The 20179-nt window shown below is 41.4% G+C and overlaps 1 protein-coding gene across 1 annotated transcript; it reads right to left on the bottom strand.

Moving 5' to 3' along the window:
• Nucleotides 1-50: 50 nt before the first annotated feature.
• Nucleotides 51-15034, bottom strand: cacnb2b (calcium channel, voltage-dependent, beta 2b). Its single transcript, XM_058075463.1, has 14 exons — nucleotides 14692-15034; nucleotides 9753-9818; nucleotides 9305-9427; nucleotides 9080-9219; nucleotides 7919-7980; nucleotides 7797-7822; nucleotides 7515-7595; nucleotides 6401-6459; nucleotides 6199-6308; nucleotides 6086-6094; nucleotides 4934-5085; nucleotides 4655-4750; nucleotides 3273-3446; nucleotides 51-1287 (listed from the first exon to the last, which is right to left on the bottom strand). The coding sequence occupies exons 1-14, from the start codon at nucleotides 14707-14709 to the stop codon at nucleotides 724-726; spliced, it is 1680 nt and encodes a 559-aa protein (XP_057931446.1). The 5' UTR covers nucleotides 14710-15034; the 3' UTR covers nucleotides 51-723.
• Between the last annotated feature and the right edge of the window lie 5145 nt (nucleotides 15035-20179).

Below are 20179 nucleotides of genomic sequence, written 5' to 3'. Positions count from 1 at the left end.
CCACCCCCCATGAAGTATTTTTGATAAACATGAAAAAGTGTATCTCCAAATCTTGCCAGTATTTTTTTAATCTGAAAAATGAAAAAAGATTCATGAAAATCATGATTATAGTGTTCCTTTTGAAAAATTTCAAATTTCACTTTTCTTTTTAAAAACGAGGGAAATAGTTTTTTTGGGGGGAAAAACAGACCAACTCCCATAATTCAGAGATTTTTAGGGGGAAATCACAAAGGAAAGGAAAGGAAAAAGAATTAGCAATTTCAATTCATAAAAGAACCCAGACCTAAATCCCATTACAAATCTGAAAAAGACGGCACATGAACATCTGAGTTAGCAAATGTGGTTCCTGCGCTAATAAATCCAAAGTCTTGGAGATTCCGGACAACTTGAGCGATAAAATCACCTGACAGCAAATAAAATGGTGACTTTTAAACACAGGAAGTGAAAAAAAAAAACTGGCAAACAAGTTGGTTAATTAAATAAGCTCTGCTTCTTCCTACTCATTTTCAGACATGTTGAACTGTAATCATGTGACATGCGTCAATATATGGCGCCAATACAGTTCCAAAACCCGTGTTTTATGTGCGTGGTTTCTGGTACTGTACTGACAGCATGCGTGGACTTCAAAGTAAAAGTCTGATAGAAATAAAAGCATAATGTAGTTGGTGTGATGTTCAGGGCCCATCCAGTACATATGCATACTATGCATAGATGGAACCAAAACTAGTAAAAGTGTGAGTCCCTCAGCCTCACGTCTCTTTCCCTGACCTTCGTCCTCTCCCTGTCTCTGCTGTGGCCATGATGGTAAGTGTGGGCGGGGTTCTGGTCCGGATGTGGAGACCTGTGTTGCCGGTTGTGTTCACTGTGCTCCTGCTCGTAGTCCTCCTCGCCGCGCGGCTGGCTGCTACCACGGTGATGATGATGGTGGTGGTGGTGATGGTGGTTATGATGGCGATCTCTGTGTTTATGGCGAACGTCCTCCTCCACCACTACCTCCTCATCCTCCTCCTCCTCCTCAGGGACAACCCCGTAAGGAAGCCTGTGGGTGTGTCCTGTTTCCTGTGGCTCCATCTTGTGGTGGTGGTGGTGATGACGGTGATGGTGATGGTGATGACGCGAGTGCTGGGCTCGCTTCGCTTCAGTCCTCGGGAGATGCTCGTCATCCTCGTCTTCTCTTTGACCCTTGTGGGTGCCTTGCTCCTGGGCTGAGGGGGTATCCTGCGTGGGGGGGTTGTCGTGGGAACCCTTTCTCTTGGAGGCTGTTGGCTTCTTGTTCTTCTGCTCTTCCTGGGAAACACAAAGCAGATACAAAGAGCCGCAAGATCATTGACTTCGGTGGTTCCCAAACTTTGTATTCCGACCTTTGACCTGAAACCATGTACACTTGATTAACCTTACCATAACCTTTAATTTTGCCTATCTGGCACAATCCTTAGGTGTAACAATAACACATTTTTCTTTCAGTTTTCTGTGCATTCTAACAAAAAAATAATATATAATAATATGAGCTAGCTAACAAAGCACAGATTTAAACTACAAAGCCCCCTCAAAAAATGTTTTATTTTTTGATATTACATACATACTGTGATCTTATGCTCTTTTTCTGACCTCTGTATTGAGTTGTGGACTCCTATAGAGCAGCTACACATAAAAGGCTTTCTAGATCTTTCAGAATCTGCATCTATTCCAGCTGTATTTCCTTGGCTTTCCGAGGTCTTTTTTTAATTTATTGAATTTATTTAAATTTTTCCACACATGCCCCACCTCCAGGCACCCTGTTTTCATTGGTCACACTCCCAAGCGTTCCTGAAGACTTCTGGACTACTGCCGAAACCCACTGTCTAATTTTGTTGGTATAGGAGTTGATAATAAATGAATAAAGCCTTTGTGGTTAGGAGCTACTGGTTGCTCATGAGCTACTATCTGGAGACCCCTGACTTACCGTGTTACGGTACTCAAAGAGTGGTAACAGGCGTCACGTTTTGTGCGGGACTACCGACGTTTAAAAGAACTCGGGTAGACCCACTGAAAACTGTGCCGTGGACATAGTGGCATAGTGTGTCCGACATGAATACCCGTATATTGTTATTATTATTATTATTTTAGATAATACTTAAAATAAAAAAAAATCCTCATCTAGTCTTACATCTAAAATAGTAATTAACTGTGTTCTTTGTGAGTGTTGTTTTATTTCAACAAAAATATCACAACATAATAATACAAATGTATAAATACATTAATGGCATTACAAAATTACTGTATTTTCTGGACTATAAGTCGCTCCGGAGTATAAGTCGCACAATGCCAAAAATGCATAATTAGGTAGAAAAAAAACATACATAATGTCATAGTTTATTTACCGTATTTCATGGATTATAAGTCGCTCCGGAGTATAACCCCCAAAAATACATAATTAGGTAGAAAAAAACAGACTGGAGTATAAGTCGCATTTTTAGCGGGTAATTTATTTCACTACTACTTGACCAAAACAGACATTACGTCATCTTGGAAGGTAAGTTGTAACAATAAAAGAATAGAGAACAGGCTGAATAGGTGTAAGATATGCTAACACAATGCTTATTCAGCTACATAAAAAAATAAACATGAACAGAAAAGGTGTCCAGTGTTTATGTAACATAAACACTTCATAAACACTTTCATTTATAAGTCGCTCTGGAGTATAAGTCGCAGGAACAGCCAACCAATGAAAAAAAGTGTGACTTATAGTCCGGAAAATACGGTAACTAACTCTTGTAATGTGTATCTCCAAATCATACCAGGTTTTTTTTTTCATTAGCAAAATGTGAAAAAATCATGTTTGTGTTTTTTTTTCAAATAGGAAAACAAAAAAAATCACTTTTTAATTTAAAAGCTAAGGAAATGTTTGTAGCTTTTTGTAGTTGTACGTGGTTGTAGTTTGTAGATTTAAAAAAAGAGTGAATTACGATGAATGGTAGCCAGAGGATATGATCATTGTGGATGCCATGATGCAATGATGGACTTTGATGGTTTGTCACTCACCAGCATATTTCACTTGTGCGTCTTTCCAGTGGAAGGGTCGGATGGAGAGACATGAAATGACAAATGAATGAATGGAAACCAAAAGACCAAAACCACCAAAACAAAACTAAGCACAAAAAAGTGAAGTTGCAGTCAATAAATAAAAGCTTCCCTTCCCTTTTTCTTCCCAATTACTTTTTCCCAACATGGAACAGACTCTCTGACCAGACTGGATGAGTGGGATGAGACCATGGCATCGTAGCCCCCCCTACCGGTATGATAGTGGGACCAGTGGGCAGAGTGTTCTCAGCCAGCTGGGCCACCAGAGCGTTGGCAGGCTCCATCTCTGGAGGATGGGTGGCTCTCCAGTAGGACTCCAAATAATCTGCGATGTGTTCACAGGCATCCGTTAGTTGGTTCTCGTCTAGGATGACGTCAAACATCTCCTTCAGAGAGGGAAAAAAAAATTATAAATGTAAAAATATTGATATAAAAATGTTACAGCCTTATTTCAAATGCAAAACACTCTCCAGGAATATACCACCATATTTTACTTTTCACACAGGGCCATGTAGGTTGGGATTTTTTTTCTCCTTTAATAACAAAAAATGCATTTAAAAACTACATTGTGGTCAGTTGTGTTGCCATTGACTAATATTTGAGTCTGTTTGATGTAGAAGTAAGTGTGAAAAATAAACACTTTTTCACACCACTGTATGTCATATTGTATGCAACCTGGAAAATGTATGCAAACCGACGCAAAATATATGTACGTATATATTAGGTTGCATCAAAAAAACACAATTATTGAATTTTGATATGGCTGGGTACTAAAAGTGTTCCAATATTTGTAGAAACAACACATACAAAATATTTTTCCAATACATGATTATTTAGGGGTGCCACCATACATCTGTTTTTGTGGAATAAAGTGGTGAACAGTTCAATGGTCGCCATGGAGATTTGAGGTCAGCAAAGACTGCAGCTCACCTTATAGAAAATGATGCTGTATAGACGTTCATTGTAACTCAACACATTTCTAGGTCAATGTTTTGGCAATTAGAGTAGAAATTGCACATTTTCCGAAATTTTTACAAAAGTTTATGTGTGAGGTGGCACCCCTAAATCTCAATGGATTTCCTCAAAACTTTGCAAAAGATATTTTTATGTTCATTAGAAAAAAATGGAATGCCAGCCAAATTGATATTATGAATTTAAAATTTCCCATTCAAATTCGATGCACCCTAATATATATATATATATATATATATACATGACATCAGGAGACACAATGCGTGTCACCGTGTAGGCCACCTCTGTACCTGACAGTTACATTAAACACAGCAGCAGGCTAATCCAAACACCGTGCCTATGTCTATATGTCTTACATTAATAGCCCAATTAGAATAGCATTGGTGATTGCATCTTCCTTAACCATAAGGACAGGCTTGTTTGGTGAGGATTTGCACACGTTGCTTCATCTTACAATCCCCGTCTATGATAATTTGATGATTTTGGCGTTGTGTAGCTATGTAGTAGTCTCGTCTCTGTAAATCGCTACAATTATTATTCTTTTTAAACGTATTTCTTTCACCCAACTCGAGGAACTTCCAGCTTGAGCCATGCCCCTATTTGGCCACTAGGAGGTCCTCACCGGCGGACACTGGGCCAGCTTGTCTGCTGCCACCAGCTGAACGTTGAGATGTTTGGTCTGAGACTTTCCTCTGGTCTTGATAAGCCTGGTCAAAACCTGTGGATAAATGAATGATTGGGAGAGGGATCATGTACATTTCTGTAAAAATACATTACTGAACCAAAATGGCTACCGTAGTATTCTGCAGTGCCTTCTGGTCCAGTTCGATATGTTCTAAAACTTGCCATCAGTACTTTGTAGGTCTCATCTCATCACAGTTTTGGCCCAGGTGAAACTTACCTTTGGAGAAGATATCTTGACATAAACAAGGATTGGAGCCAGGGAGGTCTTGGAAACCTGGATAGGGTGGTTGACGGTGTCTGCATCTAGAACAACCAACTGCAGGCTGCGTGCAAGTTCAAATATGCGCTCCACTTCACCCTGGATCTGGGCTGCAACAGCAGAAACACACACCTCAAAGGTCATTTATGCTTTTTGACCTTTCTAATGGTATTCAATTATGTTGTGTTTACTATCCATACACTGGACATTCACCGACTCCGTCCATTTTCTTGTCCACCATACACTATTGTGTCACAGGGGTGCTGGAGCCTATCGCAACTGTCTTCGGGCAAGAGGCGGGGTACACCCTGGACTGGTGGCCAGCCAATCACAGGACACATATAGACAAACAACCATTCACACTCACATTCATACCTATGGACAATTTGGAGTCGCCAATTAACCAAATTTTTTGGAATGTGGGAGGAAACCGGAGTACCCGGAGAAAACCCACGCATGCAAACTCCACACAGAGATGGCCAAGGGTGGAATCAAACACTTTGGGCTCTATTTTTGTAGACCAGGCGCGGCGCACCTGTCAAGCGCTGTGCCTGTGCCCCGCAAACACGGCAGTCTGGCGCAGTCTGGCGCAGTCTGGCGCAGTCTGGCGCAGTCTGGCGCAAGTGGCAAACACAGCCAAGTGTAATCTTAACCAATCAAATGAAGGCTTCTCATTGCCTTTAAATGTGTAGAGCCCACTGGACTGCGCATCAGAGGACACAATGCGTGTCACCGTGAAGGCCACCTCTGTTCCTGACAGTTACATTAAACACAGCAGCAGGCTAATCCAGGCACCGTGCATGTGATCCACCAGCATTCCTGCTCTGTGGACGCCAAATACGAGAACCTTTGATGGTATATTCTCAGGATCTCCTCCTCATATTCCTTGCATGTACTCCATCTTTTGAAATAATTAAAAATAATTACCTATTAACCAGAGACCCTTGGAATTGTCTAATGGTGCCCGTGGCCAACAGCAGTCATTACAAGTTAATCTATCAGATCAGTATTGTCTCATGGATGATCAGTATTGGAATTGGCAGTGTAAAACCCTGATTGGAGCATCTCTAGCATACATACAGTTTTCTTACATATAAAAGTTATACGTACCAGCAGTATCTTCAGGGTGAAAGAGCAACCAGAGAGTCCAAATGTAAAGAGAGCAAATTAAAAAGTGAGTGTATAATTCCTGAGGTTTTTTAATCAGCCTGTATGAATGGTACCTAAATTGGAGCGGGTGTTAGAACGGTCGATTAAGGCTTTTTTCGCAGGGTTGTTGAGTATGGAGCGCTTGGCCAGAGAGATGTCTGCTGTGACCCGTGTGATGGTGATCCTGTCGGATGAGACCAAACAAAAACGACATTACCCTTGATCATAAAACCCAGCATGAATGCTACCAATAAACAACTTCGACTGAGAACCGACCTGCCTTCAAATCGATGCTTCAAAAAGTCAAACAGCGCTTTCTGCATCATGTCTGTAACCTGGAATTGAACATTGTTTTATGCAACACAATATTATTATTTACTTTAGTTTGGATTTTCTTGAAATCCGTTTAAATTCAAATCAAATCAACTTTATTTGTAGAGCACTTTTCCTGCAACCCTCCCTCCCTCCCTCCCACCCTCCATAATACATAGACACACACACACAATCACAAACAGTAGGGAGACAAGGCATGGCACTGAGGATCAAGGAAACGCCACCTTTGGGGCCGTCCACACTGGGAGGAGCCGCAGGCCGTGCCATCGGGGCCCCCCGACTCCGACAGACGGGCGGATCCCCACATCAAACGGAGGAACCCCCGGCCGGCCGGGTCGAAGGGACCCAAGGATGGCACCCCCTCCGCAGACCCGACACAGCTCCCAGTGTGGAGGACCCCCCCTTGCGGAAACACTGGAGTTAAAAGCTAAAGACTAAGAACATAAAATAGGACTAAAAAGATAAAAACGTTTAAAAATATTAGTTAAAAGCCTGATTAAAAAGGTGTGTCTTTAATCTTTTTTTTTTTATCTTTTTTTTTTAAATATCAACAGTCTCTGCAGTCCTAAGGCTCTCCGGCAGGCTGTTCCACAGGTGGGGGCCATAGTGGCTAAATGCTGCCTCACCGTGGGTTTTTGTTCTGGGTTTTGGTATTGTTAAAAGGGTCGCGGGGGTGCTGGAGCCTATCCCAGCTGTCTTTAGGCGAGAGGCGGGGTACACCCTGGACTGGTCACCAGCCAATCACAGGGCACATATAGACAAACAACCATTCACACTCACATTCATACCTATGGACAATTTGGAGTGGCCAATTAACCTAGCATGTTTTTGGAATGTGGGAGGAAACCGGAGTACCTGGAGAAAACCCACGCATGCACGGGGAGAACATGCAAACTCCACACAGAGATGGCCGAGGGTGGAATTGAACCCTGGGCTTCTAGCTGTGAGGTCTGCGCGCTAACCACTCGACCGCCGTGCCGTAAAAGGAGATCAGATAAATAAGAAGACATTTAAAAACCAGTAAGAGAATCTTGGGATTAAAGAGGCCACGGCTCACCTCCAAGCCCTTCAATGATGGTCCCATGAGAACCACAGGACGCATGGTAGGTACGACATCATACATGGAGACCTGTTCGCCCTATACCAACAAAGAAGACACATTTTCAATTGCATGAGCACAACCACCGTTACAACATTGGTTCTGTCGCTACTGAATATTTGGTCAAAGAGAACTAGTATATTTTTAAGTTTAATACAATATGTATTATATGTTAGGAGTAAATAAGAAAAGTAAATAAAAAAAGGCCAACATTGAGGTAAATTTTATTCAGTTGCTTACCGGCTTCTTTTTCACCTGCTGGTTGGCTGTTTCAGGAGACAGTAGACACACTCTACGTTAGCTACCGTGACATCACCAACATACTGTTTAAATGTGCCGTTTGGTCCCCCCCCCGCTCTGACCTTGTGAAGGAGGCGTGTACTTTTTGGAGTTCATATCTTGAGCCACTTGTGATGCTGCTTTGCTGGAAAACGGGACAAAAGGAAAGACTGATCAGAGACGGAACGTTACCCTCGATGTGTCCGTGTGACGTGGTACACAGGCGGTCCTCGGGTTGCGTACGAGTATGGTGTCACTTTATCATCAAAAACGAGTTTATACATATTTGGAGGACTACATACACACAGATAAAATGAAGCTAACATGGATGATTTGGAATGTGGGAGGAATATAACCAAACAGCACTGCTATTTCTTCCTTATTTTATTCTCGTAAAATTGCGTCTTTTTTGTCATAAAAATACGCTTTTTTTAAAAATAGTTTGACTTTATTCTTATATAATGGCAGCTTTTTTTTCAATAGCTCATGTCCCAAATATTTCAACTTCCATCCTGTAATTATGACATTCTTCCAACAATATTTTGACTTTATTTTTGGAACATTGTTACTTTTTCTTCCACCTTTTTTTCTGTTATTCTGTCATTTTGTTTTTCATTTTATGACTTCATTATCTTACTAAAATGACATTATCTTCCAAATAATCTTTTCTCATAATGCTTTTTTCGCCAACATCTTGCTCTCTCTGTGGTATGCCTGGGCCCGACTGCCTTGCTGGCCAGACTGGCATAAAGTGATAAAGTGATAAAACTAACTGAAGCCTAAGTATTGACCTTTTTACATTGGTAATAATATTAATACCAATGTTGGGGTAGACTACACGGTGGTAGAGTGGTTAGTGTGCTGGCCACACAGCTAGGAGACCCGAGTTCAATTTCACACTCTGCCATTTCTGTGTGGAGTTTGCATGTTCTCCCTGTGCATGCGTGGGTTTTCTCTGGGCACTCCGGTTTCCTCCCACATTCCAAAAACATGCTAGGTTAATTAGCAATTCCAAATTGGTATGAATGTGAGTATGAATGGTTGTTTGTCTATATGTGCCCTGTGATTGGCTGGCCACCAGTCCAGGGTGTACCCCGCCTCTCGCCTAAAGAGAGCACCCCCCGTGACCCTCGTGAGGATAAGCGCTAGAAAATGAATGAATGAACGTTGTGGTAGCTGAGTTTAAAGTGCAAGCCGACATTTTAAAGTGCAAGCAGAGGTAAATGAAGCAGCTTGCAACATACTTGGCTAAGGCCTTGGCAGCCTTCCTGGCCTGGACTTCTCGTCGGATCAGGATGGTCTCCAGGTTGACTGGACTGGGGATGAAGCCCACCACCCCATCCTCCTTCACTGGCCGGCCAATCCACCATTCATTGTTGAATTTCTGGGATCGCCAGAGGACAAAAGACGACATGTAAGCTTGAATATGTGGATCTATTCACACACTGAATGTTGTGGTGTTTGAAGACCTCTTTGACATGGAGGAAGTCTCGGGCCTCAAAGGTGACCGCCTGGCCAGGCACTGGTACATTGTCGTCATCGGCCGGCGTGTAGGAGAAGTTGCAGCGTACTGCAAAGGCCACGGCCTTGTACTGGGGACACGACAATCACAGTGGACTAATATTAGTAACACAAACCGAATTTGGCTTATTTGTTAAAAATAGGCATCACATGACAAAGACAATAACCATTCTTACAGTTCTTATGACAGCTGTGATGCTAAACGCTTGTGTGTTTTTCAAATTCCTGGTACAAATTATAATGCAATTCTATTCTAGTCTGTTCTTATTTTTACTTATTTAAAACTATTCACTTTTCAAGTTCAGGGAATCAAACCCGGGGCCACAGGGGTTAGTCCTAACCACTATATCACCAGGGACGTTGAAGTCAGCTGATTAGTTATTGTGAAAGAAATACCTTTGCTTTCTCCAACTGAACCTGGGCGTTCCTTTCCTCAACAGCATCTGAGTCCTGACGCTCTCCCTGATGGAGGATGAGAAAGGCCGCATGTATTATGTAACACCGAGCAAAGTCAAAAAGTACCCCCCCTAAACAAGGTACCTTCAGGGCACGGCTGTTTACTTAAGGCTGGCATAGACATCTGGTCAACACACAGCATTCCCGCAGTATACCAATGTCACCCACCCAATAACACACACGCACAAACACACCTCCATCCGTGAATTATTCATGAATGCAGAGCTGCCTGATGACTTTTAGAGATGTCTTCTCACTGAGATTGTTCATTTGTTGATTATCACATAATGACCTTTGTAGAAGTAGAAAATACGACTGCAGAAGGTATTGAAGGTCTCAGATTAGAGGCCATTGTTGTGTACTGGTGTTATTAATATTATGTAATGTTTGGTCATTGATTGGTAGAGCCAAGGAAGGACATCAGGAACCTGCCAGTAGGCCTGACAGATCCACACTCTTTCCCCCAGCTACGTCAGCCATCTTGTGTCGCATCGACTCAACAATGAATAAATTAATGTTGTATTACAATGTTCAACGAGTTTCAGATAATGAGACGTTTGGGATGGCTCTGAAAGTTTTTTCTAACACCGGCTCCCTGTGACATCACAGTGCGCCAGGCTTCCTTATATGGGCGTTACCAAATACAAGCTGTAGACCTGCTCCCTCCCACTCTGCTGCACTGTGAAGATTTCACCATGTTAGCACAGAGTGTGACCAATCACAGCGGAGTGGGCGTGTTTTGGAAAGCCAAGGAAATACAGCCGGAATAGGTGCAGATTCTGGAAGATCTATACAGCTTTCTGTGCTGGTTATTGTGGGTAGCTGCTCTATAGGAGTCCAAAACTCAATACAAAGGGACAAAAAATGAGCATAATAGATATCCTTTACTGAGGCTAAAAACCTTTACGTATTTAATAAAATAAATTAGTTACCACTCCATGCTACTAAAATGAAGTGACCAATCACAGCAGAGTGGGCGTGTTTTGGAAAGCCAAGGAAATACAGCCGGAATAGGTGCAGATTCTGGAAGATCTATAAAGCTTTGTGTGCTGGTTATTGTGTGTAGCTGCTCTATAGGAGTCCACAACTCAATACAAAGGGACAAAAAATGGGCATAATAGATCTCCTTTAATGACACCAAAAACCTTTACGTAATTAATAAAATAAATTAGTTACCACTCTATGCTACTAAAAAAATTTCCCCTCATATTTTATTCTCGTAAAATTGCGTCTTTTTTGTCATAAAAATATATTTTTTATAGTTTGACTTTATTCTTATAAAATGGCAGCTTTTTTTTCAATATGTTTCAACTATATCAACTTCCATCCTGTAATTATGACTTTCTTCCAACAATATTTTAACTTTATTTGTGGAACATTTTTACTTTTTCATCCACCTAGAGTCTCTATTATAACATGTCCTACTATCAACAATTTGGAAAGCTGGGCATTCCGTATCAGACTTATTCAATCAATATGAAAATTATTAATATAGATATCTCTTCTTGTCATTATTTTGTGGTATAATGCGAGTCACTCCAAGTGATTCCTGATCCGTGATAAGAGATTAGAAGTATTGAAGAAGGACGCTTTACAGTGGATTATGTTTACACTTCCTAAGCTTCCTACTAACCTTCGGGTGTAGTATCAGAAATTGGTACCATAAATTCCCATTCATAAATGGGATATCGATGTGTCACGCACATCAAAAAGGCACTCTGCCATGTTTTTGAATTTATAAACCGTAATTGTGACTAGGGCAGCAAGGCGGACGAGTGGTTAGCGCGCAGACCTCACAGCTAGAAGATCAGGGTTCAATTCCACCCTTGGCCATCTCTGTGTGGAGTTTGCATGTTCTCCCCGCATGTTTTCTCCGGGTACTCCGGTTTCCTCCCACATTCCAAAAACATGCTAGGTTAATTGGCGACTCCAAATTGTCCATAGGTATGAATATGAGTGTGAATGGTTGTTTGTCTATATGTGCCCTGTGATTGTCTGGCTACCAGTCCAGGCGCCCGTGTTCCTCTAACGTTATAATTTGTTACCATTTGTTACCTTTTATACTTTGGCACAGCTCTACCAACACTTTAATACTTTTTATACTGGACATTGAATGAATGACATGAATGATCGTCAATGTGTATAATAAATAGACACATTTTATGGGAAAGGAAATCAATGTGATGAACCACCTCTGTCACTTCACTGGGTCATGATTGTCTCTGAGTAAGAAGATTAAGATAGCATGCGTCAGTCAATCCGGGATTTAAAGGGAGGGCGAGAGAAAGAGAGAGACGACAGCGCAGCGAGGACTCCATAGCCATCATCAGATAAGACAATAGCGGCATGAATATTATCTTGAACTCTGACTGGCTTGGCATGTGAAATAGAGATATTTCATTTCTAGTCTATAATGAGTTATATGCCGTGACCGTATCGCACATATGCTGTCACTTCTACTTCTGTCACTTCCTAGACAGCTCAAAGTACCTTGTTGCTCCATTTCCTGGCTGGGGAAAAGAGAGGAGGTACTGAATGGAAAGGTACTAACAGGCTTAGGTCCTAAGCAATGGGTCAGCAGCACAAACCGCCCCAACTGGCAAAGTCTTTGTCTTCCTACGTCGTGTTCTAATTACGGTGCCGGTCTTTTTTTGAGTGGTCAGCATCCAGCAGATTTATCTACCTCTGCATACGCTTTAAAATGTTGATTAAGCTACTCGGGTATTGGCGTGAGACTCATGCTGTGTTCCACTTGTATGGTTTACATTGAACTCATCAATGCTGTTGATGCTGGCTGACTAAGTTGACCCTTGCTGCTGTTACAACATTGGTTCTATTCCTGCTGTGTTGTACAGTATAAAAGGGACACATGTATGATTTGAGGCAAAACAAGAAGCGACCATTACGTGCATCATTCCAAAAAGGGGTTTTCTGATCCAATATTGATATTGGATATCAATGCCAGGAAAAAAGGAGAATCGGATTAAATAGCCTGCATCGTAAAGTACATACAGTTAATAAATGACCAATATGGTGAAGGAGACATGTTTTCCTTTTCACCTTCTCATGCAATCCAATCCATATGGAAAGCAGGAAGTGAACAAATGTAACAGTCTGTTGTGCTTTTGAAATGTTAATGCTTGATATATATTCGTCAAAAAATATTTTTTATATGTGGAGACTTCAATATTGATCTTCAGATTCAGAAAAATTGATTTATCCCCAAGGGGGGCAATTTGTTTGTATCTTCTGAATCCGCATAACCAGTCATGATGTGCTATATATATCACTATATTGACAGTTCCTATGGTACCCATTATTATGTCATTGTATGGTCATATCACCTTGTACTTCGGTACGTGACAAAAAAATATATAAAATAAAGTAAAAAAAAAAAAATTAAATTGCGTTATGAAAGCAGGAAGTGAACAAATGTAACAGTTAGTGATTGTAAAAGTACCAGATGGAGGGGTAGGATTTAATAAGCTTTGCTTCTTCCTACTCCTTTTGGACATGTGGAACTGGGAACTGATTATGTGATGCATTCAATTGTAATCTGATGCATGTTCAAATGAAATGAAACCATTACCATTACCAAATCATTATTAATATAAGTGGTGACCTAACATGCCAACACACAGCTGGAGATATCTGCTGGAGAAGAGTACGCCATAAGGAGAGGCGTCGGTTTGCAAACAGTCCCTTTCAAGGATTCAATATTAAGGATTCAATATGGCTGCCAACCAGTCCAGGGTGTACCTCTCGCCCAAAGAAAGCTGGGATAGGCTCCTACGGAAGATATGAACATAGACTGCCATTTTTGGACCTCGTTTTTTTTTTCAGCATGATCTCACTGTGGCTAATGTCTCATCAAAGTATTGTAATGACGCTTTGAAATGGCTTTACAGCCACATTTGTCATTTGTATTTGCTCATACATATCTTTTCTGCGATTACTACATAGAATTATTTTAGTTTTACTTAGGTTCAAGGATTATCTATAATTATCAACACATTATCAACTAACCATTTCATCTGTGACCTTTTTAATTATCTCTTGTGTGCTTCCTCGGGAATAAAAGACAATGGTATCATCTGCAAATACTACCAACGTGTAAATAAAGTCATCTATTACCTTCTTCTTATGTAATGGTAATGGTAATGGTTTAATTTCATTTGAACATGCATCAGATTACAATTGAGTGCATCCCATAATCAGTTCACAGTTCCACATGTCCAAAAGGAGTAGGAAGAAGCAAAGCTTATTAAATCCTATCCCTCAATCTGGTACTTTATAATCAGTAACTGTTACATTTGTTCACTTCCTGCTTTCATAATATAATTGAATTTTTTTTTTTGTCACGTACCGAAGTACGAGGTGATATGACCATAACGCAATGACATAATGGGTACCATAGTAACTGTCAATATAGTGACATATATAGCACATCATGATTCAGAAGATACAAACAAATTGCCCTCTTAGGAATAAATAAATTTTTCTGAATCTGAAGATCAATATTGAAGTAAAAAATATTTTTTGACGAATATATATCAAGCATTAACATTTCAAGCACGACAGAGTGATTGCACAATGTGTTCAACCGTGATGGAGCAAGGGACGACATGAGAACCAGCAACTCTTGGGATCTTCCATAATGTAATCGACTACAGTAAAGACTCCAAGACTTGAGATTATGTAACCCATGCTGCATCCTCACGAGAGTGATAGGCCTATATGAACCCACGCACGGAGACTACAGGTTAAGTCAAGTGGAAAGCCCACACAGGGATTAATGCCCAATGCAACAGATGGTGCGTCCTGTGACACGTCCTGTCCTGCACACACAGGAAATAACAATGACATGGAATGTTTTTACCTTTTTCTTGGGCGGCATGCTCCCTAGGACAAATCCACGCTTTCATTCCACGCGTGTCCAGGCTGCTGAGCTTAAGCTTCACCTGCTGCTGTGGCACCTGCGTTTGGGTGACACACCATGGACCACCATGTTTGGATATGTCCAGGAAACCTCCGCAAAGAGTCCACAGTGATGCGTGTCAAAGTGTTTCAAAAGTGCACAATTAAAAAAAATCTCAAAATTCTTTAAAAAAACAAAAAGAGGTTATTCTACATGCGGTGGAAGGTTTTCTCTTAATGAGTCTCTGAGTCCTCCGGGTATTAACGGCTTATTCCCCGGTGCGCATCTGTTGCACGCATACTGACCTCTGAGCAGCACTGAGCAATATCGCGCAGTGCACGCTGGTAAAATAAGCCCGCCTGTGCATGCGCGCTGTGTTGGCCGGCCTTGGTTCGCTCACTGCGTGCGCATGTGTGTGTGTGTACATGTGTGTGTGTGTGTGTTTTGGCTGTACCGCTATGACAGCCGTGTTCGGGGAAGTGCCAGACTACAGACTAGAGTGGGGCAATGAAATTAAAAAGGATACAATTCCTATTTGATCCTCACTCTTAACATTATTGCAAAAATCACCTTACAGGTTGAACTGGGTTTGCGACCACTTTGATTCATTCATTCATTCATTTTCTACCGCTTATCCTCACGAGTGTCGCAGGGGTGCTGGAGCCTATCCCAGCTGTCTTGGGGCGAGAGGCGGGGTACACCCTGGACTGGTGGCCAGCCAATCACAGGGCACATATAGACAAACAACCATTCACACTCACATTCATACCTATGGACAATTTGGAGTGGCCAATTAACCTAGCATGTTTTTGGAATGTGGGAGGAAACCGGAGTACCCGGAGAAAACCCATGCATGCACAGGGAGAACATGTAAACTCAAACAGAGATGGCCGAGGGTGGAATTGAACCCTGGTCTCCTAGCTGTGAGGTTTGCGTGCTAACCACTCGACCGCCGTGCAGCCTCTGCATAAAAAGTTATGAAAAGTTATTCCGTTCATTCATTCATTTTCTAGCGCTTATTCTCAAGGGTCACAGGCGTGCTGGAGCCTATCCCAGCTGTCTTCGGGTGTATATAACACTATACTTTAGTGTCACGCTGGTTTGGTGGCAATGTAGCAATATGGGAGTTCCCTTCGCCATGCGATCACATGATCTTGTTAAGCACGTGTGTTCCTATGCATGTGTTGTTAAACATAAATAAACATCTGTCCCTAAGCCTCTTACAAGTCTGTGTAGTGTGTTTGTGTGTGTGTGTGTGCGTGCATGAGTGTGGATGAGAGAGCTTGGCATCGATGTATGACACGCACAGTTGTAGGCACACTTGACTCCTCCAACCTCTCTCTCTCTCTCTCTCTCTCTTACTCTCTCGCTCTAAGCAGCCAGAGAGCACATCTGGCCCGAATGAAAATTAATTAGCCGCAGACAGAATGAATGTTTCATTATTTTGTATTATGTTAATGTTTGGCTCATATTGATGTTGCCCAAGCTTCAGATTAATCAACTATTTCATATATAGCAGGTAACTTCTTTATACACTTGTATGGAGGGGGGGTGGATTTGGACCTATTATGCTAATTTTCTGCTCCTTTGTGTTGAGTTGTGGACTCCTATATAATAATAAACAGCAATTTATCTCACGAAAATAGGTTACTTGAATGGTAAGTAGCTTTAGCATTTTAGCGTTTTCTACAGCATCAGTAGTAATGTGGCCACTAATTTTGATGGGAAAAGGCTATTAGCAAATCCGCTCCCAGTATGCGAGTGCTTTTGCTTCCACATGACCAAGTAACGTTGGAAAGGCATCGAACTTCAGCAAGTTTGTCGGCTAGTCCAGCTGCATACTGGTTTGTTTACTAAACAGTCCAGTGTGAAATGCCGCTGACAGATATTCCAGTATGAGCCATTGCTAGCAAGTAAACAGCGAAGCAGAGCTTGGGGGAGGGCAGAGAGCTTTTCTGGCTTGCAGCCACGCCCATATAAGGAAGTCTGCCCCTCTGTGACATCACAAAGGGCCAGTTTTACCACGCCTTCTGAAACCGAGTGTTTTGAGCCATCACAAACCTTTTTTCAGGGTTTACTTCCAAATACGCAAATCTCATTATCTGAAACTTTGGCACGGTTTAACACGAGAATACAACATTCTAACTACATTTATAGGTCAGAAAAGTGGAAAAAGCATAATAAGTCCGCTTTAATGTCCAGCAATTAAAGCAAGCAACCACTTTTGCATCTGCCCACGTCACTACATACAACATCTCCTCGCTTCAGACTCATAAATGCTATTTGAATTACCAAAACCACCAAACATCTGGCTTATGCCCCTCCCATGGAACTCCTGCGGACAGGCCTGGCAAAAGTAACATTTGGGAGGAAAGTCACCTTGGGATGGATGTGGGAGGAGAGCTAGAGCGACAGTGAGTGACCTTTTTCTCTCCACAGGTCCCACTCTGCTTTTTGCATTTTATGCTATAATCTCCTTTCCTAAAATGGCCTCTGAGGTGGGCCCACATCCTGCACACCAAGACTTCAAGTGTAATCTGTAGTATAGGAATCCTACGTTGTCAGAACTGCCGCAGCGGCGCTGGCCCTCACAGACCGTTGCATAATGATGCCAGCAGGACATGGAGAAACAGGTGGAAGAGCGGGACTGTCCTTTCCGAGAGGACACCTGTCCTATAATGGGATTTTAACCAAATCCAAACGTCCGCTAGCGGTTTTCCATGTTGCTGGGCAGAATTCAGGCTCACAACAACTAAAATAAAAGCACTATAATATATTTACTACAGCTACACAACAGCCAGAAATGATGTAAATAGGAATAATCGGTCACAGGGTCAATCCATTAGCCCAGTGCTTCTCCGTTGTTTTCTGTCACGCCCCCTACAAGGGACAGAATTTGAAATTTGAAAACTAGAGAAAGTTCTAATATTTATTAGTGTATCTATTCTGAACTTGAAACTGAAACCAGAAAAATGCAACAAAATGAAGAGCATTCAAGAGTCAAACTCCATGTTGAGTACTATAAATGTGTACATGTTGGTAGGTCTGCAGTGAAATGAGCAGTTCATCCTTCAGACCTCTATGTATTTTAGTGCTTCCAGTCTAAAGCAGGAGTCCAAATTTTGTGCAGCGAGAGCCACATACTGAAAATTGAAAGGATGTAAAGTCATATTGACTTTATTCTAACAAGAAAAACTAAGAATTATGACTTTTTTCTCATCATATTTTGACTTTATTCTTGTAAAATTACACCCGTTTTTTTTTCTCCAACCATTTCTTCGAATCTCTCGCCTGAGTACCTGAGGTTCAACAAGTCATGGGTCAAAGCGGGGATCTTGTCAGCGGTGATGATTGACAGGTAAATATAAACAGAAATGATGTTGTTACGCCAGGGGTGGCCAATGTGCAGCAGCAGCTGAAATATTCAAGATTTTTTTTTTTTTTTTAAGTTGTGATATTTTGGGAAAAAAAATTAGACAAACACTTTTATTTTAAAAAGTCATACATTTACAAGAATGAAGTAAAAATATGATGGAATAATGTCATAAAAAAACATTTACAAGAATAAAGATTCACAATTGGAAAAACCAGCTGTCATTATACAAGAATAAAGTCAAAATATTAAAATACCTCATATTAAACATAATATTATGAGAAGAAAAAACTAGTAGTAGCATACAGTTGATTTTTTAAAAATTGTTTTTAAGGCGTAAAATATGATGAGACACAAACCAAATAAAGTAGTAAATTTTGGTAATTTAGTCTGGGGAAAAAGTTACAATATTATAGGAATAAAGCCTACTTTTAAAATAGAATTAAATTAAATTCTTTTTTTTTTCATTTCTGCTGTGTATTTTCAATTTTCCAACCATTTCTTCCTGTAATTTTGACTTTATTCCCATATTCGGTTTATACTCATTTTTTTTCAATTTTATGATACTAAAATGACACAATTTTTCCTCATATTATTAAGCTACTTTTGTAAAATTACAACTTTTTTCTCTTCATATTTTGACTGTATTTTGTTTAAAAAAATTACTGAGAATGTGGTGCTGGACAAAACAAAAATATCTGTTAGCCACAAACGGCCCTCGGGCCACACTTTGGACACCCCTGGTCTCAAGACTCAGATTTTTTTTTTAATGCAAATTATATTGGAGATATTGATATTGATGTTTAGTACAAATACAAGTACCCATGGTGGGAAACCAAGGTAGCAAAATATGGTGGTATATTTCAGAGGTGGTATTTGGTGTTAAGAAGTTTTTAGAGAATTAAAGGTTACATTCCCAAGTTTTAAAGAGTTAACCTTTTCAAAGTCAAACTGTGCCCCCCCCCCCTTCCCTGCCCTGTTCCAACGGGATCACTTACATAGGTGGACTGCACTCTCCGCCAGTTTCCAAGCCCACAGCAATACATGAAGACATCCGGGGGACGGGGGTCCTTTCACCCCGGGATCCTCATGGCGCCTCCACAGGTTCTCCCAGGGAAGTTGTCCTCACGTGTGAGTTTCTAAGTTCCGCACAAGAAGCAGGAAGTGAAAAAAACGCGGTCCTGGCTGTTCCGCCATCCTTCCTTAATTCATCTTCCAGCCACGCCTCACCACCAGCATCTCCACCACGGATCCCCAATATGTCCGACCCCGCTTGAGTCTCCGCAGTTTTACGTCAATCCGCATCCTCTCTCCCTCGTCAGGGAGTTTACATTTATCGGAGTTTTTTTTTGGGGTGGGGGATTCTTGTCTGCGACTCTGTAGCTCCGCCTCCTTCGCTGCCCCCCCATCACTCCTTCAAGGGTCCTCTCTGTCATCAGGGACGTCACAGCTTACCTGAGTCACTGCTGTGTGTGTGTGTGTGTGTGTGGCTGTGACACACACACACACACACACACACACACCTTCTGTTGCCATGCCGTAGCACGTCCAACTGCAGGAGACACACCGCCTGAATTCAAATGCGCCTCCATTCCTTCACTTTTACAAAAACACGCCCCTACTTCCTCTCCCAACAACAGTATCATCATCATCATCCTCCTCCTTCCATTTCATTAACGTCAATCATTTTTATTTGTCCTCTTCCCGGCTCATTCCCATTCCTTCACACTCTAGTGGCGTCATTAGACATATTTAGGGGGCTATGTTCTTAAGTACCCTTAAATAATTTTATATTTTTCTTTTTTTTTTAAATAAAGGAACACTGTGTCACGATTGGGCTTCACCCCTCCTCGTGACAGCTCTTAGTTTTCCTCTTTTCCTCAGTTCCTGGTTCATGCTCTTATTTTGTATTCACTTCCTGTGTTGCTCTGTTCTGTTTTCGGTTGCTTTCCATTATCTCCCGCACCTGTTTTCCATTTTCTGTAATGTCTATTAAGTTCACGTGCACGCTCCTTTAGTTGTTGGGTCATTATAAAAACATAATACGTTTTTAGTTTGGACATGCTAGTGAGTTGT

Source organism: Doryrhamphus excisus, chromosome 1 (genome assembly GCF_030265055.1).
Source record: "Doryrhamphus excisus isolate RoL2022-K1 chromosome 1, RoL_Dexc_1.0, whole genome shotgun sequence".
Classification (NCBI taxonomy): domain Eukaryota; kingdom Metazoa; phylum Chordata; class Actinopteri; order Syngnathiformes; family Syngnathidae; genus Doryrhamphus; species Doryrhamphus excisus.
The sequence above is the reverse complement of the archived record's forward strand: the minus strand, read 5'-3'. Positions and strand labels throughout refer to the sequence as shown.